Source organism: Aristolochia californica, unplaced genomic scaffold (genome assembly GCF_029961685.1).
Source record: "Aristolochia californica isolate CCGP_79_NKW_82.1479 unplaced genomic scaffold, dmAriCali1.0.hap1 SCAF_5, whole genome shotgun sequence".
NCBI lineage: Eukaryota > Viridiplantae > Streptophyta > Magnoliopsida > Piperales > Aristolochiaceae > Aristolochia > Aristolochia californica.
The window spans coordinates 5,198,117-5,224,861 of NW_027182214.1; the positions used below are offsets into that span (position 1 = coordinate 5,198,117).

At 36.5% G+C, this 26,745-nt stretch overlaps 1 protein-coding gene across 2 annotated transcripts; it reads left to right on the forward strand.

The window, feature by feature from the left end:
* The first annotated feature begins 8,610 nt into the window (after positions 1 to 8,610).
* LOC137965520 (65-kDa microtubule-associated protein 1-like) lies at positions 8,611 to 19,222 on the forward strand. Of its 2 annotated transcripts, none has more exons than XM_068811778.1 (10): positions 8,611 to 8,679; positions 9,704 to 9,796; positions 10,066 to 10,269; positions 10,418 to 10,678; positions 10,783 to 10,998; positions 12,063 to 12,218; positions 12,393 to 12,704; positions 17,891 to 17,978; positions 18,239 to 18,387; positions 18,697 to 19,222. In XM_068811778.1, exons 2-10 carry the CDS (start codon positions 9,725 to 9,727, stop codon positions 19,012 to 19,014), a joined length of 1,776 nt encoding a protein of 591 aa, XP_068667879.1. In that variant the 5' UTR covers positions 8,611 to 8,679; positions 9,704 to 9,724; the 3' UTR covers positions 19,015 to 19,222. The 2 variants fall into 2 exon arrangements, with proteins under 2 accessions (XP_068667879.1, XP_068667880.1); XM_068811779.1 differs by having other exon boundaries at positions 10,421 to 10,678; positions 18,700 to 19,222.
* Positions 19,223 to 26,745: the final 7,523 nt, after the last annotated feature.

The window sequence follows — 26,745 nt, forward strand, 5'->3', positions numbered from 1 at the left end:
AACACTTTTTCTGTGAAACTTCTTTCCATGAGACTCAAGTAACACTATCATATTAATTCTTCCATTATGATAATTCCTTTTATGAGAGTATTGTAAGACTCCTCCATATTTTACTTTTTAATACTCCTCTTCAAGTTGGAGTTGCTAACTTCAACTTCTAAAGAAGAAATTCTTGCTAACTTCAAAAAAATTAAGTCTTCATCTTCTATACCCCCCCTGGATGTTTTGATCACATAATTTTTTTTTACAATAACACTTGAAATTCTTCATTATAGGCTCCTCAATGTCTCTTCCATAGTACTCATTTTACTTCTCATCGTCAAGCTGGGGGCTCAAAGGTACACATATAAAAAAAAATCACTCAAAGAAACTCCACTTAATTTCAAAAGAAAGAAAAAAAAAACCCAATTTTAGTGTATTGAAAAGAGACTATCCACTATTTTAAGAATTAAAAAAAATACTATTTGGGTGAATAATAAAAGACTTGAGTCAAGCTGGGCGTTGGGAACATTCCTATTCTTTACAGGTAGTGGGTCTATAGGCATTACTTTGAAGGAAGTGATAAAAATAATAGATAAATTGAAGAAACACTAGAGGTTTTCTACCTATACTTAAAAAAAAACATGATTCATTATTGAAGAGAGAAATGGAACAATTCAACACCAAAGAGGATAACACAAAAAACTTATGAGGAGATTGATATTGAAATAAGTACAATAACCATGAATCACAATCCAGACAAACATAAAAAAATAATAACCATAAAATTTACCAAAAATTTGATTGCAAACATCAATCAAGAGAAGATGCCATCTAAGACACCATAAATTGGGCCTGAATTAATTAAGAAGGTTGACCAGAGTTGACTAATCTCAAAACTATCTATTTTCCACTCCGCCTCATGACTATTCTCAACAAGTGCAGAATAACGTTTAATTGGCAGATGACTAATGGCACCAGAACTCAATCATACTTGTAGATAAACCTGGTTTCTCCAAGTAAATCTGCCCCCCTTGAAATTGGGAAAAAGTCTTTAGATATTGAAATAAAGCCAAGAATCATGTTGAGACAGCTGCATGCAAAGGCCAACCCAAGAGAATAGTGCTCTCATATTAGAATTCTTTTCAAACTTTGGTAAAAAAACTTACTACAATTTGCGATTTCCTGCACTCTGGTCTTTGTTTGAATGAATCATGTGGTCGAGCTTGGGGACCTTGTGGAGGAAATGATCGCGGGGTGTGAGCTTCACATATATCACTTCCATTCACATTTTGATTGTGACGAAGATTTCGAGTTTCTGCCAGACTACAAGTCTCGCATTGTACTTTGATGAATAAGAGAAAATCGATGGCTTAGTAAGAAGAAGAAGCATGTTTGCAATTGGGCGGATTGACGAAATTCAAGAATGAATATGTTAAAAAATTGGAAGAAAATGAAGGATGTAGAGGAGCTATACCGAGTTCCCCTTGGCGTTCTCCTGTAGAGCTATATCGAGTTCCCCTTGGCGTTCTCTAGTAGAGCTATACCAAGTTCCCCTTGCCGGTTTTTAGTACCCGGATAATGAAACCTCCACATCACTTGATCAGTTATAAGATAGAGCGAATATTGAGAGCCCGACTCCGAGCTAGAATAATACCCATACTGTAAGGAGAACCTCAACAACTCTTGCTGAGTGATCATCGACAAAGAAAACAATAAAGAAGAAGCCAAAAGTACATGTCTGATGCCATATTTTGGAAGAAAATTCATCTCTACTACATAGAATATGCGTGTACTACTGGATATCCGGGTATAAGTTTTGGACAAGAGGTGGTGATTGGTTCTAGATAATATTGAAGAATATACATCATCTCAATTCTACTCCTTTTGCAACAGAAAGGGAATCATCCACTAAACATCATGTCCATATACACCCCAAAAAATGGTGTTGTTGATTGGAAAAACCAACACCTCTTAGGAATTGCTCAACTCCTACTTCTGTCCATCCATGTTCCATAGTTCTATTGATCGTATACCCTCTAGTGTTATTGATTTAAAATCACCATTTTCATCCCTTTTATGTAATGATCAAGATTTTCTACTTCTTGCTAAAATGTTTAGTTTGTATATTTTGTTCATAATCTTTTACCTGGAAAAAACAAACTTGACCCAAAATCTATTTGTTGCAATGTGAATGGCTGCTTGATTATCTCAATCAAGCTGCATAGGAGATGTTGTTTGGAAATCGAGTTCTTTGAGTAGTGATTACAACCACAAAACTTCACTAATTGCTTGTGTCATAGCTCTCTATTCTACTTAACAATGAACCTTGCTACCACATTCTACTTCTTGATTACAATTTGCTAAATTTCCACCTATCATGGTACGAAATCTAGAGGTGGATTTTCTATCATCAAGTTAGCTTTCCCAATTTTCATCAACAAATCCCTTAATATTAAGGTGAGAATGATTCTTATACACATGCCCTTGTCCTAGAATTTTCTTTAGATACCTCAAAATTCTTTCAAGGCCTTGCCCATAAGGCTATTGAGTTTTATGCATAAATTAGCTAATTACACTTATAACAAATGAGATATCAGGTCTAGTAATTGTTAAGAAAATTAGACTGACAACCAGCCTTTAAAACTTACCAACATCCACCTCATGTTCGGAGCCTACACACATCTTAACATTAGGGTCCATTGGAGTATCTAATGGCATACATCCAAGCATACTAGTTTCTTCGAGTATATCCAATACATATTTTCTTTGAATTAAAACAATACTATGTTAGGAATGTAATACTTCTACTCCAAGAAAATACTTCAATAAATCAAGATATTTGGTTTGAAAAGTTTGACACAACTTCTCCTTTATTTGGCAAATACCTCTTTGATCACCCCAGAGAGAATAATATCATCCATATATATAACCATAACAATGACACCATGATTAGTATGCATAACAATAATAGAATTATCCATCTTATATTTCTTAAAACCAAAACCATAGACAACCTTGTTGAATTTAATGAACCATAACCAGGGTGATTGCTTAACTCCATATATTGGCTTATTAACTTTATAAACCGCTCCCCTCAACCACAAAATCAGGTGGTTAAAGCCTATAGACTTATGTTTGAAGATCACCATTGAAAAATGCATTCTTTACATCAAGTTGATAAAGGGACCACATGGAATTTTTAGTAATAGAGATAAAAAGTCTAGAAGAGTTAAGCTTTGCAATAGGAGAGAAGGTTTCTTCATGATAAATGTTGAAGAACAATTATGAAAGAGTCTTACATGATTCTCACAATAAGAAATCTCATAGAGCTAGAATTAATATAGTGGAGTCTTACATGAGTCTTATAAGAGGAGGTCTCACAGAAGAGGTTTAATTTAAATAAGTTTTAGTTATGTTAGTTTTCTAATTAATTATTTAATTGTTCTATGACTTATCTTTAAGTGTTAGACTTTGGGTGTAAGTGGGACATGGGTAGTTTAATTGTAATATGATTCTACTTATTTCCTCTATATAAATGGAGGTTCATTGTAGTCAAATTATAACATGTTAATGAAGTATTTCTCTTTTCCAGAAATTCAACATGGTATCAAAGCGGGTTCTATGGATTGGCTTGGTCAACCCACAAAGATAATGTGATCTTTTTTTGGTTTTCCATATCTAGTAGTTTAGGTTTGTATTCTACTTTTTTCCTTTCTTTCGTGTCCAAGTAGCCATTATTTCCTTAGTGTTTGTTCCTCCATATTGAACTTCTCATATTGAAAATTATATATTAAAGGAACAAAGGTCCGGCTACGAGAGATGTTTAAGCAATACTTGAAAGAATAAACTTTCAAGGCATTTTATTCTATCAAGAATGAGACTTTATATGGAAAATTATATTTCAAAATAAAAATCAGTAAGTGTATTTTCTTACCTATCAAACCAATTCTCAATCTAAGTTTTCTAGAGGGAGATATCAATATCGAAAGAGTCAACTATCATATTGGCCAACGAAGAAAGAGTACTCAGTTCAGCTAGATTACAGAGTCCGAAATATATTAGATTTTTTCTCTCAAAAGAAGTATATTTTATGAATAAATATTATACTTGAACGAAATGTATCTAATTTTAGTTTCAAAAGGAGAAAATTTATGTCAATCTAATCTATATGTAAGAAAATATTCACATTGGAGTCATCAAGGGTCAAACTACAAAATGAAGCAAATCTAGAAATCAGAGCATATTCAAGAATGATGATTTTTATGTCAAATTAGGTACCAATCTAAAGCTATTTGATTCTAGTTTCTTGAGTAACAAATAGGGGTGGCATCGAGCCGAGCCGAGCCCGAACCTATCTATGTTCGAGCCGAGCTTGATTTAAATATTTCGAGCTGAGCTTCGAGCCGAGCCTCATCTCGAGCCTAAAATTGTTATCGAGCTCGAGCCCACCAAGTTCGAGTCGAGCTTCGAGCCGAACTCGAGCCTCAACATATATTTAAAACTTTTCAAACAATATATACCAAATAAAATATATATAAAATTATGCATACATTTTACATAAAATTGGACATAACCTACATATATAAAACATGTATAAGATTGGGCATACTTAAAATTAAGCATAATCTATATATATAATACCTGTATAAAATTCGACATGATCTCTATATAAAATTGGGCATAATCAACATACATAATACCTGCATAAATACACCATAAAATTATTTATACATTCCATAAACACTCCAATAAATTATTTATATATTCCATAAAATAGTCTAAACACTCTATACACTGCATAATATTATAAATAAATTTCATATAATAATCAAACACAACAAAATTAAATGAAATATCACTATCAATTTACAATCACCCAAATAAAAACTATAAATCCATTATAAATTTACAAACTATAGTTATTTCTCTTTATGCTAGAAAATAATATACGTCCTTGCTTGAGCAAAATCTCCACCTATGACTAAAAAAAAAAATTAGTTATTGTCAAATAAAAAATACTCTTCCACTAGTAGTTACTTAATGTCATTAAAAATATTAAAATTATCATGATGAGAAAAACATGAAAAATCATGTAGCTGGTAGCGTTATCTTTACACTCTTCTTCTCAGGCTATAATCATAAAACAAAATTTTAATAAATAAAACTAAAAAATATCGTAATAAATAATTACTCAAAGAAATTCACCTTTTGATTTTTCTTTATACCGTTAAAAAACTAAAAGAGTTTACATTCCTTAAAAATCATAGATACTTTTTGGAATTATCTCTCTTAGCATTTGTGCATTTCAATTTTGGATGTTAAATTTTTTTTCAAGTCCAAACTTGAGTTTTTATTCTCCCATTTTTCTTGCAAAAAAAAAAAAGATAAGGCAAAGAGATCAGAAAAAAATATAAATTTTAGAGTTTATGTATGCAAAAAATTAAAAACTATATTAACTGTAAGTGAAGAAAATTATTTCATGCACTAAAAATGAACACCATTGTTTTATTGTCCATGTTTGCAAAATTTTAATTGTACAACCCCTAAGTGTTATGGCACTGGCCTCTGGGTTATTTGATCCTCATTTCCCTTTTATTGAGGAGAGGTTAAACGTGGGAGGATCTTCCCCTTCGTATTTACTCCTTTTCACGTTTTATAGTGTTCGATAAAGTGGAGTGAAATGGGAATCGCATATAAAAAAGTTTTTTTCGAAGGAAAGTAGAGAAGAATGAGAATAAGAAGTTAATTAGTACCAGGATGTTGGCAACTTTGGAGATGATCAGAGAGACCAGAATTAAATCTAAATATAGTTTTTTGTATAAACGAATAACCCGTCCGACCACAACTGCAGGAGAAGAAACTCCTGCGTCGTGCTTCCTGCAGACGCGATCTTCGGAAGCTCCCGCCGTTTAATCAATATCAGATGCCATAGCGTCTAGCCCACGAGAAGTCTCCGTGGACCTCCGCCGCGGGCATCGGTCCCGGCGACGAATCCAAGACGGCCACAGTCGCTTCGAGGACAAAGACCGTTACGGCGCCGACTGTGCGGCGGAGGAACTTGCCGGAATAACATTCTTCGCCACAAGGGTGTGTCCGAAATGACCTGTCATCAGAAGGCTTAAGCTCGGAGTCAGAGACGTCTCCCACTGCTGACGGCGCTCGCGGGGACGATGACCTGTGTAGTGAAAGATTTCTCGTTCCGCGCGGCTTGAAAAAAAATTTCAGGAGAGAAAAGAGACCCCGATCCCGCCGCTCGTTAAATTAACGAGTTGGCTCGTGAGCCGACGAGCCGAACCTGGTTCTATTCGAGTTCGGCTCGTTAACCTAAACGAGCCCATTTCTGAGTTCGAGTTCGGCTCGAGCTCGAAATATAACGAGTCAAACCGAGCCGGAACTGAGCCAAACACGAGTCGCTTGCGAACCGGCTCGGTTCGAAGCCACCCCTAGTAACAAACCATATGTGATTTTGATCTATATTTTGAGATATATCAATATCAGAAATACCAAAGGCCAGTTCTATCGAAATTCTCTCCTTTTCCTTTTTTTCTCTCCTATTATGTCCCCATGCATTGATGTAAATTGAGTTTCATTTTCTCTTAGAATCCTAGTTTTTTGGCCAAATTTCTCTTCTAATAAGAGAGTTTTGGTCAGACTTATGATTTCATGATGTCCCTTCATATATAGATGGAAACAAATGACCTAATTGTGCTTGTATGTTCATGGTTTTTTTATTATTATTATGATTTTATGTGAAAATCATGGTTTGAGGTATGGGAAACACAGAAAGGAGAAAGGACACAATTCAATTGGTAGATTTCTTCCATAATTTAAATGTCAAGCTACATGCTAATTAAGTTGAATTTTCTTGGAGAATTTGATATGTGATGAAAAACTGAAATCTAATCTTTGCTCGATATATATATAGTTGTTCTTCAAAGCCAACTTGTCAATCCGATCATGGTTTACCACATTCTAACTTGTTTGTGCTAACTCACTAGTAAGCTCACTTGTAACATAGCTCAATACATTATTTTAGGTTTAGTAAGAAACGGGTTACATTGAAACGACACATTTTGGCCCCATCGACAACTTCCATTTGTTTTTTCATTCTATCTTTTCATCCATGAGCAATCTACAAAGATGCCTTAATCCTGTCGGTGCACAAAAGGTATATATCTCTTGTACAACAACATATTGCATAGGCTAGAACACAGACTCTGCCATAGAAGAACGGTTGGGGCTCTAATCTGGTTCAGTTTGGATAAACTATAAAATGGCTTGGCAGACTTACGGAGAAGAAACGTCCAAGAATACCATGTGAGGCTGTGTGCGTTTCAACGCAGAGACTCCGACTTTCCCTGTCTGAGCACCACGAGACAACGAATGCCGAGCTGTTGGGGGCCCCGGAGGCTGGAGTCTCGGGTCAAAGGTAATTTGTTTTGGGATCAACAGACAACGAAGCAGGTCTGTTTGGGTGAGAGGAGACTGTAAATTGCCCAGGAAGGAACGCATTGCATGTGGCTTTATGAAAGGGCCCACCCATGTGTCAACTCTGGCAAAGTTGGATATTGTGAATAAATAAGTGGTGAATGAGACATGAGGAGCTACAGGGTTTTTTATTGAATTTAACTCACTTCCGGCCAAACCTTCTACACGTGGAGACAGCCTTTTACCTTTAATGCTCCTACCACTTTAATTTAAACAACTTGTATGTACATGTATAAAACAGGGGCAAAGACTGATTTATAATTTCATACTTTAGTGTTAGTATGTTTTACATATTAGCTGATAACCAACTCTTGGAATTCCAAAACAAAAACCTAAAATGTCAAACTTGACTCCGACCCGATCACCATCTCCACACCTTGTCCCTATCCCTGTTTCTCCCTGTAAACCTGACCAGTCTCTACCCCATTTTATATCCCTGGATTTTTTTTTTCCGTCTCATCCATAACCCACTTGATGGAAATTAAAATTCGAACTTTTAGGTTTATGTAAAAAAAAGATATGGTAATAAATCATATAAACTGTCGAAACTCCTATAGGTAGAGACATCCTTGAATCTTTCTTTAATTTAAACAACTTATGTATGAAATGCAATCGAGATAACCACTATTTTGCTCTTTAAACTGTAAAGATTGATTTAGAATTTCATAGTTAGTGTTAGTATGTTTTACATATTAGTTGATAAACCAACTCCGATGCCAAAATCGGAATCCAAAACAACCTAAAATGTCAAACTTGACTCCGACCCGATCACCATCTCCACACCCTGTCCCTATCCCTCCCCGTAAAACCTGACCCATCTCTATCCCATTTTATCGGATTTTTCTTTCTTAACATCCCTGAAAATTTACACACAAACATCAACTTCCAAGTTGAGCAATGTTAAATTTTCAAAGGTGAGCATTGAAGATTGTGAGGGCTTCTATTTGCTTATTTGCTTCTATTTACAAATTAGTGCATTAATATGCTTTAAAGATGGAGAGGCGCCAAATTCCAGTATTCACAACTCCTCACTACGGACATGTATGTCATTGATGGTAGTTCTTAGGGTCATATTCGTCGAAATATTTTCCAGTGCTTCTTTTGTCCCTCCTGTGTCCGAGAAACAACTTCCACCAGCGTTCTCCTTCACTACTGCCAGCCATAGTCTTGCTCCAGATCTGATTAAAAGATCTCAAAACCCTAGCACTGGTAATCTTCTTTCATTTTCTCGATCGAATTTCTTCTTATTCCTAGCAAATACTCTCTTTGTTGTCCCGCATTCTACTCTGCTATGTGGTCTTTTTTTCTGGTTGGAAATGGCTGTGATTTGGAGGAGAGCTAGATCATTTGATGTTCAAGCTCTTTGTTTCCACAGATTTTTTGAATGTGGGTGAAGAGGAGATGACCATACTTCTTGCGTGATGGTTGAGCACATTTTTGGTACTGTTTTACAGTGACCGAAATGGCTGTAATTTGGGAGAGTGAAGACTTTTTTTACTGTTTCTCTCTTCTCTGAGTTCCTAAAGTTGCTTAATTTTCCTGTTTCCTGATGACTTTCACTAGGATGACTCGGGGATTGGATGAGTTATTCAGAAGTGTTTGATCTTTCTATAGATATTTTTCTTATCTGCTAGAAGTTCGGGTTAGTGAAGATCTTCTACTTGGAAGACGGATTTTATGTAAGTCAAGTTTATGGCAGAGCAAGAGTTATTTAGAGGGTTTTCTTGTAAGTAAATGACAAGGTTTTCTACTTTGAGTGGGTCTTTCACGTCTATCTTGGGTCTATTTCTTGCCTCTTATTTCGGTCGATTTTATTTCAGTAATGCAAGGGAAGCAGACACTGGAGCTATCATTTTTGGTTATGGAGCTTCGGGTTGTGAATTTTAGTCGTGGAGGATCGTGCTTTTTCCCTTTTTCTTTTCAGTGGCGGATGACAGAAGTTTAGTACTAGATCATACAGTGTTGAAAGCCAAACTGCATTATGTCATAATAATTTAATTTTGGCCATTCATGTTAGTGGGATTTGGTTCATATATTATTTCAACTTTTATTTTTTTTCCCCTTCTACTTATCGGATCCTTCTGTCATACTTTTCGGTGGTAACACAACATGCTTTATCAGTTTCGCATAACAACTCAGTCTGTTAGGGTCAGCAAATCTATCGTTAGTTTATTTGTTCCATCTATGCTTCTGTATCTCGACAAAATTTTCACAAACACTCAAAAAAATGCAGGGTGTGGGGAGAGACCATCTAATGGCAATCACTGGTACCCAGAATCCGCTGCTGGGAGAGACCACCTGTGGTTCTTTGCTTCAGCAATTACAGGTAACGTATTGCTGGTCTTTTAGCTTCTAGGGGTGCTTCAGGTTGGACTACATGAGGGTGTTACAATATCTACCTGTGTAAAAAATCTTGATGCAAATACCAGCATTGGATGGGACTGTCTCTGTAAAAAATGCATGAAGTATCTTGTAGGGCCAATTCTGTCTTTGCTGCAGTTGATTATGTGTGGGCTAAACCTTGTTTGACATCTGTTTTAGTTGCTCCATATGAATGTAATGACAGATGGATTACTCACTGGCCTTTTATTGCAGTTAATATGGGATGAAGTTGGCGAGAGTGATGAGGAAAGGGATAAAATGCTGCTCCAGTTAGAGCAGGATTGTCTAGACGTTTACAAGAGGAAAGTTGACCAGGCTGCAAAGTCAAGGGCTCACCTCCTTCAGACCTTGGCTGATTCTAACGCTGAGCTGTCAAGACTTCTTTCTTCTCTTGGAGAGAAGACTTATGTTGGCATTGTATGTAATTGTTCTACTATCGGTACCGTATCACTTTGTTGGCAAAGATATCTCATGTAATAAAAAGATCATATATCTCTTTCAAAAAAAATATAAAAAGATCATATATTTGATATAATAAAAAGATTAATACTCTGTATTTGTTCAGCAGCCTGATAAATCAACTGGTACTATCAAGGAACAACTTGCTGCTATTGCCCCTTTATTGGAACAACTCTGGAAGCAGAAAGAGGAGAGAATAAAGGAATTCACTGATGTTCAGTCACAGATTCAAAAAATACGTGGAGAAATTTCTGGTAATATTGACAAATTTGAGAAGGCAGGGCCACCTACTGTGGATGAGGAGGATCTATCCCTGAATAAATTGGATGATTTCCAGTCTCAACTGCAAGAACTTCAGAAAGAAAAGGTGCAACTTTCTTCCTTTGCTCTTGATCATTGTCTTTTTTTCCCAGAACTTTCTTTGCCATTACCCCTATTTGCTCACTATTCTAGAAGTTTTTCTTTGGGCAGAGTGACAGGTTGCACAAAGTTCTTGATTTTGTAAGCACTGTGCATGATCTCTGTGCTGTACTGGGTATGGATTTCTATAGTACTGTTACTGAAGTTCATCCAAGTTTAAATGATTCAGTTGGGGTGCAATCCAAGAGCATCAGCAATGACACTCTATCTCAGCTAGCAAAAACAGTTGCAACACTGAAAGAAGATAAAAAGCAGAGGCTGCAAAAGGTAGTCACTGCACTTTAGTTTAGGTTTTTGTGCAAATGACGAATAAAGAATTCTTTTAATTCATGTACTAAGGACGAGTTTATGTTTTTCTGCAAATGACTGAATAAAGAATTCTTTTAATTCATGTACAAAGGATGGCTTTGTGACACTTTGTCTTTTGTTGTTTTGTGTCTTGAAAATATTGTCTAATCTGATAGTCTATTAGCCATCCTTAATTGAAAGTACCTCAATGAAAATTCATGCAACTTTCAGTAAAGATTTCGGGATGATTAAATCTTGTTAACACTTTTGAGAATTAACTTACCTTTTTAAATTGAATGAGAGAGTCTGATAAAAGAGGGCAATGTGGAAGAAATAGAGTACCATCGTCTCTTGTTCCTGAAAAAGTGATCCATCTGTCTTAACCTTTTAAATTTTGATTCGGATTATATTGTAGATCACTTCTAGTATTAGGATATTTCATGTCAAGGTGCTTCATAGAACACGATAGTATTGGTCTTATGGTTGTGTCTTGTACTTTATAAGAGTTTCTGTGTCATTATCAATATCATGTTATCAGAGTTGTTATCAGCCTTTTAATGTTGAACAGTTTCTACATCTATTTTTAGTTTTTCTGATGTTTTAAACGATGAAGCTTCTTTTTTCTTTTGCATTATACGTATGTTGGAAAAATGGCTATGGTAGAAGGAGGTGATTTGTGGATAATAAAGCCATTTGGAATGCTTTATGACTGCTGAAAAATTGAAGTCGAGTTCTGTAAGGAGTTGTTTTGAGACTATCTCTAGCAGCCTTTTCATGATTTGGGCATTCTGCAGAAGCTATCATGAGCCTGCCTAAATTATCTACATAAGCCTATTACTTCTGAAAATACACTTCATGTTCTTATCTTTGTCTTTGTCCCTAAATGTGACTCAGCTGTCTAATAGTAGCTTTTCATGGTAAATTATCTTGTTTCTTTTGACAATTTTATATTCCTAAAGTCTCGAACCTAGTCTTTCTCTTCTTCTTTTAACTCTGATTAGTTATGAATACCTAATTTAAATGCTAATGATTGTCTTTCTCAGCTGCAAGATCTGGCACAACAGTTATTTGATCTCTGGAATCTGATGGATACTCCAATGGAAGAACAGAGTTTTTTTGATCATGTGACATGTAATATCTCCTCTTCTGTTGACGAAGTTATTGTTCCTGGGGCCCTAGCTCTTGATTTGATTGAGCAGGTGCGGTCATCCCCTTAATTATTGTTTATTAACCACATATGAAGGTCTACTGATCTTTCCACCTTATTTGAGTCACTTGAGCTTGCTGCATCTTATTTTATGGCTCTGCTTTTTTTTTTTTTTTTTTTTTTAAATTATTATTAATTTTTTTTATTTTCTTGCCCTGTTGTTAAGGCTGAGGTGGAGGTTGAAAGGCTAGATCAGCTTAAGTCCAGCAAGATGATGGAGATTGCACTTAAGAAGCAGACAGAGCTTGAGGAAATATATGGCCGGGCCCACATAGAAATAGATACTGAGGCTGCTCGTGAGAAAATAATGACCCTTATAGATTCTGGGAATATTGAACCTTCTGAGCTACTAATTGACATGGATAATCAGATATTAAAAGCCAAAGAAGAGGCTCTCAGTCGGAAAGAAACACTGGAAAAGGTTGATAAGTGGATGTCGGCATGTGAAGAAGAAAGCTGGCTGGAAGACTACAATCAGGTAACATGTCTCTTTTCTCATTCCCTGTTTCTTTTGTTTTCAAGACAAAGATATGGGTCTCTATCGTGTAACATCTGTTGGTAAAAAAGCCATACTTTTTTGAATTGTTTTTGTTTGCAAGTTATTAATTAGAGTTATGGTTTTTGTTAAAATTTAGGAGAAAAAATAATTCATTGATAGTATGTAAATTGAGTATTGTTGAGGAATAATCCCACATGGATTAGTGAGTACAAAGATCTTGAGTTTATTAGCTGGGAAAAAAAGGTTTCCTAAGAAGACTAGTTATTTTGGGATAGGGCCTTGGACCCAACTTAACATGGTATCAGAGCCAGTACTCATATGTGGGACTACTCCTAAAAAACTATCTACTTGTAGGGCCACAAAAGAGAGCTTACACCTAAAAACTATCCACTTGTAGAGCCACAAAAGAGGGCTTACACCTAAACTGCCTACTTTAAATTATCCATTTGTAGAGCCACAAAAGATGGTCTACATATGAGGGGGAGTGTTAAGGAATAGTCCCACTTGGATTAGTGAGTACAAAGATCTTGAGTTTATTAGTTGGAAAAAAGGTTTTCTAAGAAGACTAGTCATTTTGGGATAGGGCCTTGGACCCAATTTAACAAGTATATTGGGCCCTTATTCATAATAGAGGAAATACATATAGTTAGAGTAAAATTAAACTACCCATGTCCCAATTGCATCCAAAGTCTAACTCCTAAAGATAAGTTTTATAATAATTAAACAACTACAATATAAATAGAAGACTAAAATAACTAAAACTCCTCTAAAGTGAAACACTTCCTCCTAAGAGACTCCTGTAAGATTCCGTTCATGTTAGTTGTTACTCTGTAAGGCTTCTTCTGTGAGAGTCATGTAAGACTCTTTCATACTTGCTCTTCAACATGCCTCCTCAAGTTGGAGTTTGTAACTTCAGCATGCAAAGAAAAAGAAGTTTGGCTACTATGCAACACCCTACTTCCAAATCTGATATCTAAATTTAAAGAAAATAATGAGTTACTTATCAAATCAATAAAATAATAAGTGTGAACAATTTTTCGAAGGAAATTTTAGGGGAGATTGTAACGTTAGAATCATAAAATTAACAAGTTGGACTAAGTATGAACTCAATAGGATTTTTTGGGGGGTGAGCTAAATTTTTTTTGGAGATGGCAACCCGAAGAAGGATAATTTGAAAAAGGAAAATCAGGAGCTACAGCCATGATTACTTTCTGTGCCTTAGTTGCCTCAATGTTGTAACTGTCAAAAGTTGACAAAACACCTAGTGACTCTAAAGAAATATAATGAATAGTTAAAAGTGACATCTGCTGTTGCTTCAAGGAGTTAAGTTGTGAATGGAGGCAAGGAGGTCACTGCTGCATTCTGGACGAATCAGCTGAATTCAGAAGCAGCAAAAAAATAGAATTTTGTATAGGCAAACAAGAAAACACAGTAGGAAGACCTTGCTCAAAGACTGCTGTACCAGAAAATTAATTCAAGTTAACTCTCGCTAGACGAGGACAGAGAGTTCAGAATAGCAGGAAACAAAGAACTTCTTGGACCTTACGGCAACACAGTGATGGTGGAGGTGTAACTTCAATTGACAACTGCTATGATTGAATATCTATCTGTCTTAAATTCCTAACATGAACTCCTATTTGAATTAGGAATAGACTGAAAGAAATCAAAGTGCACAGAAATTGCTGGAGATGAGAGCCAGCAGATCATTAACAAAAAAAAGAAAAAAGAAAAAAGAAAAAAGAAAAAAAAACAGCAACCGAGGAAGGTATTCCACCAACAAACCTGAACCAGCCTTCAAGTATGGAAAGCCGAACCTGTATACCATTATTAACTGCACCATGTGGCTTCCAACAATTTAACAAGACCCGAGGAAAGAAACAAATTCAACCAACGCTTGCATGCTGGCAAAGAATATGTAGACAAGTATCTAACCAGCTGCAATTTTGTTTTGCAGCTGCAGCAGGATGTAATAGAGAAGTAAAAGGAAACCAGAAAAAACAATGGTTGACAAGAGGAAAGTAGAAACTAAAAAAAGGCACAACATAACTAAGCACGAGTTCTAGAAGTTGCTGCAAGTAAATTCTAGAGACATATAAACACAAGACTAGGAAAATTCTTGACAGCAGTCTAGTTAAGCAAGAATGTAAAACACCATGTGATGCCAGAAAAGTTTCCAATTCAATTAAAAGAGGAAGTTGCAAGCAGCATGTCAATTTTTTTTAAAAACAAATCCACGACTCGTATGGAAATCACAAGAGGCTAAGAATGACAATTTTAATACAAAATTACACATGAAAATTTGTGTCACAAGCAGAGACAAAAAATAACATATGCAACTGAAACTCACGCATGGATGAATTTGCCTCCAGTGGAGGATTAAAAAAGATAGAGGAGGAACAGAAACATGTATTAGGGTGTCCAGAACCTTGTAGCAATTATAGAAAACAAGAACTCAAGCAGGATGAGTCAAAATAGCAGAAACTGAAGTTCCTAAGGCAATCAAATTCATAGTCAAACGCTGGAGGAAACAAAACCCAAGTGCAAGGCTTCAAGCAGTGTTAACCAGATTCTGCTGCTGCTTTGGGTGTTCGAGGATACTGAGATTTGGCATCAATGGTCCAGAAAATCACTTCCTCAATTTCTTAGATGCAGATTTTTTATTTTTTTATTTTTTATTTTTTCTGAATCTGGGAGCAATGGTTGTGGTGACACTGGTGGGGGGAAGTGCTAGATTACACGTAAGTCATGGCCATAGACTCCTTCGATGGCTTCCACCTCAATGAACACTTCTTCTGCTATTTGGTCTCAAGCAAAGTAGCTATGAAACACAACTTTCCTTTGCATCTAACAGTGCAAGTGTGTAGATTTCAAACATCCTTGTCCTGTTAAGCAACTTGATCCCTGAACTCCACCTCCTTATCTGGGATTTAGTGTTCCAGAATTGGGAGTAATTAATGTGTTCACCCTTGACCTATGAGGGACGTACATGTGATAAAGCGACGAGGTTGATGACAGATATGGCATTTATAAACAGAGATGGAAGAGGCGAGAGCAGAAACTGGAGAAACATAAACATCTTTTGCTTGTGTATTGATTCACCATTGGTAATTTGATTGGACAATTAGAGAAATAGAAGCAGATTTCAACAATCTTTTGAGGTTCAACAACAGCAATGAGAATGGCAGCAAGTTTGTTCCAAGAAAGGTTGATAAGAAAAATTGACGGTCTGGATTTCTAAAATTGATTGTTGATGTTCGTCTAGCACCAGGAGATTACTTGAGGCGGGAAAGGCACCCTAGCAAACCAAACTAGAAAAATAAAGTCGAGTCTAGGGAGAATGCTTGAACTAAAACTTGAACATAGCTAAAATAAAAGACTAAAGTAATTACAGACTAAAATGTCAGAATAAGGCCTTCCAATGCAGACAAGCTCATTTGGTGGCCTGACAAAAGCGGAAAATTCTTAGTTTCATCAGCATACAGATACATCAATGGTTGGGATCTGACGCAAAGTGAGCAGGATATCTACTTCGTTTGGCGTCTATGTGCCCCTCCAAAGATAAAATTCTTCATGTGGGATGCATGCCAAAGTAAAATTCTTACGGCTGATGTGCTTCATAGAAGAGGCCACCCATCTATAGACCCACTATGTCCTTTTTGCAACAATGAAGCTGAATCAACCAGCCATACTCTTCTCCTGTGTCGATTCTCATTGAATGTGTGGACCTCTGTTTTACTCAAGTTGGAGATACAATTCTGTATATCTGCTGATCTGATTGGTTTCTGCAGGTTGATCATTGGATATCCCCTTCTTGGTCTCGGTAAATTGATTATCTCAGCCTGCACTAGTTTCGTTCCATGGGGGTTTTGGAATGAACGGAATAGAAGGTGGTTCGATGCTAAAAGTGAATCTGAGGCTAGAGTAGCTGATAGAGTGACAGGGCAAATATCCACCTGGCTTCTGACTAAAAAGCCTTTTTGCTCTTTCAATGTCACCTCTATTCGAGATAACTGGAGCAATTTGGTGAGGATGCACATTGGAACCAAGGTTTAAGTAATGAAGGAGTGGACTCCCCCGGAGACTGGTCACTTAAGATTGAATTTTGATGATTCTTCTCTTGGCAATCCGGGTTTGGGGGTGTGATTTCGGATTCATCTGGAAATCAGTGTATCTCTTTTACTTGTCCTTTAGGTATCTCAGACTCTACGTCGGCAGAATTACATGGCCTTCTTAATGGGCTCCCTGTGTTCAGAGACAATTGCAGTGGGCCTATTCACATTGAAGGGGACTCCAAGGTAGTGATTGGTTGGTCCCAGCGTAATTCCCCTCCTCCATGGAGGTATTGGGACATATTTCAGGAGATTTTGGATATTGCATCATCATTTTCTTGTAATTGGTCTCACATTCCGAATTTTGCAAATTCGGTAGTTGATGTGCTTGCCAAGGAGGGAGCTTCCCTGCAATCTCTTGTTGTAAGGGATTTGCTCCCTCATCTTTTGTAAATTCTCTTGTTAATATAAATACATCTTTTTTTTTAAAAAACTAATTAAAGAGTAAAGCTCAAAGTATTACATCAGAATAAGTGCTCCATTGTCTCTGTGGGTTGATCGAGTCAACTCACATAACCTGCTTTGATACCATGTTAGAATTTTAGGAGAAAGAATAATTCATTCATAATATGGAAATTTAGTACATAGGGCCCCTATTTATAATAGAGGAAATGCATATAGTCAGAGTAAAATTAAACTATCCATGTCCGAGTTACACCCAAGTCAGCTCCTAAAAGATAAGTCGTAGAATGGTTAAACAACTATAATATATGTAGAAGACTAAAATAATTAAAAATCCTCTAAATTGAAACACTTTTGTGAGACTTTATCCTATGAGACTCTTGTAAGATTCTACCATATTAGTTGTTTCTTTGTGAGACTTCTTTCTTTAAGAGTCATGTAAGACTCCTCTATACTTACTATTCAACAGTTTTCATGGGGCACCACCTTTCTCATTGGGCAAGACATCAATTTAACCAATAAAGACATGTGTTCTCTCAAATGTTCTAGAGGATTTCCACCTTGATGGCTTTCCAAGTACATGTAGCTTTGCAGATCAATATCTACTCCTATTGATTTTCTTTATTTTGATATTATATTAATGTTTGGAAACAGGATGAAAACAGGTATAATTCCAGCAGAGGCGCACATTTAAACCTCAAACGTGCAGAAAAAGCTCGCATCCTTGTTAACAAAATTCCAGGTATTGTCAGAGTGAAGATTCATATTTGAAACCTACTATGATTTAACTCAAATATCAGGTTCAAATCTTCTTTATGTGGATTAGCATCTTTCTGTATGCACTGATTTTCCGTTCTTCATGGCATCAGTTACTGATATGCAAGTCTTGCCAATTTGAAAGCAGAAAACAAGAAATTTGGATCATATTTACGCACTAATTTTACAGTTAATGAATTGGCTTTAGAAGCTTATTCAAGCTGCAACTGCTTTTCGTTGTAATAGCTTTGGTTGACACATTGGTTGCCAAGACTCGGGCTTGGGAAGAGGATCGGGGCATTACGTTCAGCTATGATGGTGTTCCTCTTCTGGCAATGTTAGATGAATATGCCATGCTCAGGCACGACAGAGAGGAAGTCAGGAGAAGAATGAGGGTACACTCATGTTTCTTTCTTTCTTACGCTCAGTATCATTTACAATAAAACATATTTTTAATGCTAGTACCATTAGGAGATAGTCTGACGATCTATTCTATGAATAGGGTTAAATTGAGATATATTAGATAGCTTGGTAATTCCTTTATAGGTGACGAAAGTTTACAGCATAATGTTTCTTATAATGGCTGTGGTCATGTGCCAAGTCCAATGGTGTGATTTGGGTGACACTGGAATTTAGCTTATGGCTTACTTCTCTCTCCCCTTGTCCACTATATTTATAAATCTTTACTTTGATTCTATCACTAGCAGGACCAGAAGCGCTTTCATGAACAACTAAACACGGAACAAGAAACCCTATTTGGGTCAAGGCCAAGCCCTAGCCGCCCTCTTGGTTCAAAGAAGGCGGTGGGTCCACGCACGAATGGCAGTGCAGTGAATGGTACTCCCAGTCGAAGATTATCGCTCCAGAGTAGTGGGAGTGGCGGGAGTGGTGGTAGATCAAGCACCAAAGACGGAAAGAGGGACAATAACCGTCCGGCAGCTCCTGTGAATTATGTGGCCATAGCAAAAGAGGATGCTGCATCCCACGTTTCTGGGAGTGAGCCTGCACCATCTTCACCATGAGATTAGTACAGGTTTGGATAAATGGGTTTCATCTACATTGCTATGTTTACTTAAATGACTTAGGTATTAATGCATTAGAATATTGTAAGAGTAGTTACTGTAGACCATTTAGTGCACTTTTAAACAGTTTAGCTAGCTGTTTTTCTCCTGTAAGTCTAATGTATGATCATTTTTGCTACAACGAGTCTACTGGATCACGCTGGTGAGATGTCTTGGTTGTCTGAGATGTTTGGTTCTTGTCAAAATGCGCGTTTCTGATGCTACAATTTATGCCAACGAAACTTCATTGGCAAAGATTTACTTTTTCAGGGAAATATAATTCTCGCTAGCAAAAACTTAAAATCTTTTGCTAGAAAAAATTTCATTTTGTTGGCATAAGTAGAAATACTCTTACCAGCGAAACTCTAATTTGTTGGCAAAACTTAGTTTTTGCAAGAGAAAACAGATTTTGGTAGAGGATTAAATTTTAGTTGAAATTAATAACCTTCTACCTGCAAAAAATGAAATTTCGCTAGCAAAAGTTTCACCTTGTCCCAATGAAATTTTGTTTTTTGTTGAAAAAGTTATAATACTTAAAAATTAAATGTACCTTCTACTACCACAATTAAAATTTCATTGTTAGAAGGTAAAATTTATTTTTATATTTAATTTTATCCTTTCAAAATTATATAATAATAAAAAATATAAATAAATAAGAAATAAATTGAACATAATGAATTAATTTATAAATAATATTTAATGAACATAAAATTAACTACAAAAATTTACAAGATATAAAAATACAAAAAATATACAAGGAGCATATCGCTCTAGGGAACTCTTGATGAACAAATACCTCTCTTGCTCTTCACGTAGCTGTAGGAAGATCTAACACATCTTGTCATGCTTAGACTTTAGAGTTTGTAATCGATAAACTTGCTCATCTCGATTATGTCATAGAGATTACACCTTTTTTGAGTCTGGTTCAACTTGTGCACTATATTTCATTTTGTTGAAAATAACACAACAAATAGTTCTTGTGTGTTCAATAAGAATTGTTGAATTTTTGGATGAGAGAAATAATTTATTGATTTATTGTAATTTGAGTACATTAGACCTCTATTTATAATTCGAATGAATAGAATTATAATGAAATTAAACTACTAAAGTCCTAGTTATACCCAGAAAAATACTCCTAATGTAGTAAAACTAAATGATAACTAAAGAGAACTAAAATAACTAGAACACCTATTAACTAAACAATCTTGTTGGTTTTTAGGATTCCATATGTTGCACTTTCCGCTAAAGAAGAGGAAGAAAAAGAAAAGAGGAGAAACAGATAAAATAGAAAGAGGACGACCAAGAGGAGAAGAGGAGAATCACGTTGAGAGAGAATGAGGGGGAAAATTAGGGTTGTGGAAGATATCCAAACCCTCCCCCTTAACCTTAATTTATAGATGTCAAGAGTACATAAATTACAAATATACAGAGAGAGTAAAGAAAAGACAAAAAAATATAAGATATTCATAATAATGACACTTAAGCTTGTCTATGTCTTTCAACACTCCCCCTCAAACTGGTGGTGAAAAAAACATCGTATATCCCCAGCTTGGTACATGCAGTGGAGAGAATTTTGGAGTTGATTGACTTCGTGAACATATCAGTAAGTTGTCTATGAGTAGAGATATGTTTAAGGCTTATAATTCCTGCTAGCAACTTTTCTCTCATAAAGTGACGGTCCAACTTGACATGTTTAGTTATTTCACGAAAAATTGGGTTGGAGGCAACGTGGATCGTTGCTTGATTATCACAATAGAGTTCCATAGGGTCTTCTTTATGAAATCCCAATTATTTTAGAAGAGATTTAATCCATAGAAGCTCACTTACCACATATGCCATGACTCTATATTCTGCTTCTGCACTTGTCCTTGCAATCACATTTTATTTTTTACTTCTCCATGTAACAAGGTTGCCTCAACTAGAGTACAATATCTTGAAGTAGATTTTCTCTCATCTGGTGTTCCAACCCAATCTGCATCGACAAAACTTTCAATAATGAGATGACCATGACACTTATATAAGAGTCCTTGTTCTGTTGTTTTTTTTAAGTATTTGATAATTCTCTCCAATGCCTGCCAATAAGACATCTGAGGTTTATGCATATACTGAGTGACCACAATGACTGCAAAAGAAATATCTGGTCTAGTCACAATGAGATAGATAAGCTGGCCAACTAACTTCTAGTACTTGCCAACATCAACTTCTTCTCCCGAGCCAACACAGTGTTTTTTACTTGTCTCCATAGGGGTGTCAGCAGGACGACATCTCATCATTCTTGTTTCTTCCAGTAAGTCAAGAACATATTTTCTCTGTGAAAGGATAATATCATGCTTGGATTGAAGAACTTCAATATCGAGAAAATACTTAAGGAGTTCCAAGTCTTTCGTCTTGAATTCATTGCATATCTTGTTGTTTACTTGACTGATACTATTGGTATCATTCGTTAAGTTGTGGAGCCTAATCAACGCCCTACACTGAGTCGATACGCTGATCCACGATATACTAACTAGTGTTTCATTAAGGGTATTTTGGGAATTTTACTCTTGTATCACGGTTGCTCTAGTTTCCTCTTTATATTTGGGATGCCGCTATTAGGGTTCATTCATCCGAAGAGCATCATTAGTTGTGCCCCCTTGAGAGAGGTTAGAGAAAAAAATCTATAAGTGTGTGCAATTTCTCTTGTAAGGTATTTCATCTTTATAGTGGATTACTATAGTGGTAGAATACAGGACATAGTCTCACCTTGAGGCGAACTTGTATAAATCTTATTTTTTTTCTCGTGCTTGTTTTTCCTTTCTTCCACGAATATTATTATTGCTCTCGTTAGTTTGAAATTAGGGCATCTAATTCCTAACAAGTGGTATCAGGGCTTTGGTTTGTGATTGAGAGCAATGGCTGGCGGAGAAGGATCGATACTTGAAATCAATAAGTTCGATGGTGTGGATTTTGTGTTCTGGAGGATGCAGATTGAAGAATATCCTTACAGTAAAAAGCTGAACACACCATTTCTAGATATGAAACCAGAATGTATGAAAGATGATGAGTGAAATCTCCTCGATAGACAGGTGTTGGGTTAACATTGTTGAAGAATGTTGATCACGATGTGGCGTCAGAGAAAACCACAGTGGGGATGATGAAGATTCTTTCTGACATGTAAGAGAAGCCTTCCGCAAATAATAAGGTACATCTCATGAAAAAAACTCTTCCATTTAAAGATGACAGAAAATACATCAGTGGCATTGCATTTGAATAGGTTAGTGCTTTAATTCTTTTGGTTTCTCTGCCAAATTGTTGGGAGCCTATGAGGGTTGCCGTTAGCAATTCCGTAGGCGATGGGAAATTGATCTTTAATGATGTCCGGGATACCATTATTGTAGAAGAAGTTCGTAGAAAGGACTTCAGGGAAGCGTCAACATCTAATTATGTTCTAAGTGTCAATACTAGGGGCAGAAACTTTGAGAGGAATTCCAACAAGGGCAACAATAGAGGAAAGTCAAGGAATGGAGGAAGCAAGTCCAAATTCGGAAGGAATGTGGAATGCTGGAATTGTGAAAGTCTGGTCACATAAAGAAGAATTGTAGAGCATCGAAGAAGGATGAAAAGAAAAGTGATACTGCAAATGCGGTGACTGAAGAGGTACAAGATGTTTTACTCTTGTCGGTTGATAGCCCTATTGACTATTGGGTGTTAGATTCAAGAGTTTCATGTCACACCACCGCACACCATGAGATCATGGATAATTATGTTGCTGGAGATAATGGGAAGGTGTATCTTGCTCATGGAGAACCTTTGGACATTATTGGTATTGGTAATGTCAGTTTGAGGATGTCAAACAGGCCAGTGTGGAAAATTCACAAAGTGAGACATGTACCAAAACTAATGCGTAAGTTGATCTCAGTAGGTCAACTTGATGATGAAGGTCATAATGCGACTTTTAATGGTACTGCTTGGAAAGTCACAAAGGGAGCCATGGTTGTTGCATGAGAAGTTAAAACTGGAACTTTGTATATCACTTCCAGTTGTAGAGACACGGTTGCGGTTGCTGATGCTGTTACTGATTCTGATTTATCGCATTATAGGCTCAATCACATGAGTGACAAGGGAATGAAAGTGCTTCAATCCAAAGAGAAGCTACCAAGGTTGAAAACTATAAACAATAGTTTGTGTGAAGGCTGTATTTTCGTCAAGTAGAAAAGGGTTAGCTTTTCTAAGGCTGGAAAAGAGCAAAAGATATCTAAATTGGAGTTGGTTCACACTAATGTGTGGGGGCCTTCAATGGTTACTTCCCTTGGTGGTTCTAACTACTACGTGACATTTATTGATGATGCAAGCAAAAATGTATAAGTTTATTTCCTGAAAAATAAATATGATATCTTTGATACATTCAAGAGATGGAGAACAATGGTTGAGAATGAGACATATTTGAAGGTGAAGTGCTTGCAGTCAGATAATGGGGTAGAATACATAAATGATGATTTCAATCGGTACTGTGCTAATAATGGAATCAAAATGAAGAAGATTGCTCCTAGAAAACCTCAACATAATGGTGTGGGTTAGAGGATGAACAAAACTTTTAATGAGCATGCTAGGAGCATGAGATTACATGCGGGGTTGCTAAAGATGTTCTGTTATGAGGCTGTTAGCATTGCTGCCTATTTGATCAACTAAAGTCCCTCAACACCATTGGATTGCAAAATACCAGAAGAGGCCTGTAGTGGCAAAGGGGTAAACCTTTCTTTCTTGAAAGTTTTGGTTGTGTTTCTTATATTCATATTGATTCTACTGTTAAAAGTAAACTTGATGCTAAATCTAAGATATGTTTCTTTATTAGCTATGGTGGTACCAAGTTTGGTTATATCTTTTGGGACGACCAAAGTCGTAAGGTTATCGGGAGCAAAGATGTGATCTTCAATGAAGGTGCCTTGTATAAAGGTAGGTTGAGAACAGAGTCTGAGAGCACAAGTGATGAAACCAAGAAGTTTGAAGTGATTCAGTTGAGATCTTTCAATTAATAAGATGGAGAATATTGCTCAGGTAGCCCAGGAAAATATACCCCTAGAAGTAAATTAGAATATTCCTATGACTTAACTCAGGAGATCTACCAGAACTAGTAGACCACCATAGAGGAACTCCCCTATGCTGAATTATATTTTGTTGACTGATAAAGGTGAACCAAAGAGTTATGAGGAAGCCGTGTAAGTTGATGAATCAACCAAGTGGGAGTTGGCCATGAAGGATGAGATGGATTCATTGTTATCCAATCAGATATGACAGTTGACCGAGCTACCAAAAAGGAAGAAGGCTTTGCATAACAAATGGTGTACCGAATAAAAGATGAACATGATGGCTGCAAGTGGTACAAAGCAAGACTGGTGGTAAAGGGCTTTCAACAAAAAGAAGGCATTGACTACACTGATATTTTCTCTCCAATAGTGAAATTGACTACTATTAGAACAGTGCTTGGACTAGTGCAAATGAAAATTTGCACTTAAGAGTAGTTGGATGTAAAAACAACATTTCTTCATGGTGATTTGGAAGAAAAAAATTACATGATGCAGCGGCAGGGTTTCAAAGCACAAGGAAAGGAGAAAATGGTATGCAAACTTCAAAGGAGTTTGTATCGTCTTAAACAGGCTCCAAGACAATGATATAACAAGTTTGACACCTTTATGAGTAGTAATGGTTTCTTGAGGGGCCAGGTGAATCATTGTTGTTATGTTAAGAAGCTTGATGACTCCTACATTATTCTACTGTTGTATGTCGATGACATGTTGATAGAAAATGCTTAAAAATAGAAAATAAGGATTACTATGGACATTGATGTCACAAATCCTTGGGATGAGGATTACTAGGGACATTGATGTCTTGTCACAAGAAGAATATGTGAAGAAGGTGTTGAGCAAATTCAACATGAATGATGCAAAACCAGTGTGTAATCCTTTGGCTAGTCACTTTAGGCTATTTAAGTAGTAGTCACCTTCTATATAGCATAAATGAGCCTACATGGCCAATGTGCCTTATGCTTCTGCTATTGGCAGTCTCATATGTGCCATGGTGTGTACTAGATTAGACATAGAAAATACATATGAAGTTGTGAGCAGATATACGAGTAATTCGGGTAAACAACATTGGGAAGCAGTGAAGTGGATTCTCAGGTATTTGAGAGCACTGCAGACTCAACCTTATGTTTCAGAAAGTCAGATTTGGTATTATAGGGTTATGTAGATGCTGACAAGCCTAGAGACATTGATGGCAGTAAGAGTACCACTAGATATGTATACACATTGGGTGGTAAAATAATTAGCTGGGTCTCTAAGTTGTAGAAGATTGTTACTCTTTCCACTACTAAGGTAGAATATGTTGCCGTGGCCGAAGCCAACAAAGAGATGGTATGGTTGCAGTTCTTCTGGGAAGAATTAGGTCTCAATAATAGAAAGAATGCGTTGTATTGTGACAGCCAAAGTGTTATTTATTTACCAAAGAATCCTATTTATCATGCCAGAACAAAGTACATACAGGTGCGTTATCACTTCATCAGATCAACTTTGGAGGATGAAGTCTTGGCAATTGAGAAGATTCAAGGAAGTCAGAATCTGACTGATATGTTGACAATGATTGTTAGGATTGAGAAACTGAAGTTGTGTGCAACTTCTGTTAGACTTCTCTCTGAGGATTGAGAAGTTGTTGCCATTGCAGATGAGATATTAATGATGGATTACTCTACAAGTGGGAGATTGTTAAGTTATGGAGCCTAATCAATGTCCTACGTTAAGTTGGTATGTGGATCGACCTTCGCGGAAATGTCATTGTGGGTGTTGGAAGGGGGTGGGAAGCCCCCCTCCCAGGGGTGTGGGGTGGAGCCCCCGCCCAGTCCACGATATATTAGTCAATGTTTTATTAAGGGTAGCTTGGGAATTTTACTCTTGTACCGCGGTTGCCCTATTTTCCTCTTTATATTTGGGCGCCGCTATTAGGGTTCATTCATCCGCGGAGCCTCATTAGTTGCGGGCCCCGAGAGAGGTTAGAGAAAAAAACTTGTAAGTGTGTACGATTTCTCTTGTAAAATATTTCATCTTTATAGTGGATTACTGCAACAGTAGAAGACAAGACATAGTCTCACCTTGAGGCGAACCTATATAAACTTTGTTTTTTTCTCGTGCTTGCTTTTCTTTTTTTCCACGATTATTATTATTACTCTCATTAGTTTGTAATTAGGCGTCTATTTCCTAACATCACTACCCGTCAAAATAATATCATTCACGTATACAGTAAGTAGTATGACTTTTTTCTCAATATGCTTGACAAATATAGAATGGTCCATAGAGCACCTTGTGAACCCAAATCGAATCATTGCTTAACTAAACATGTCAAACCAGGCTCACAGTTATTGCTTTAGACCATATAATGACTTTTTAAACACAACAAACCAACTCCCCCTCAACCACTTATCTAGGTGGTTGCTACATATAAAATCTCTCCTTAATATCGCCATTGAGGAGGGCATTCTTTACATCTAGCTGAAAGACAGGCCATCGAGAATTGGTAGCAAAAAATAATAAGAGACGCATCGAGTTGAGTTTGGCGATTGGAGAAAAGGTTCCTCATAATCAATCCCATAACATTGGGTATAGCCTTTAGCCATAAGGCAAGATTTAAGGTTGGCCACTGTGCAATCCTGATTTTGTTTGATAG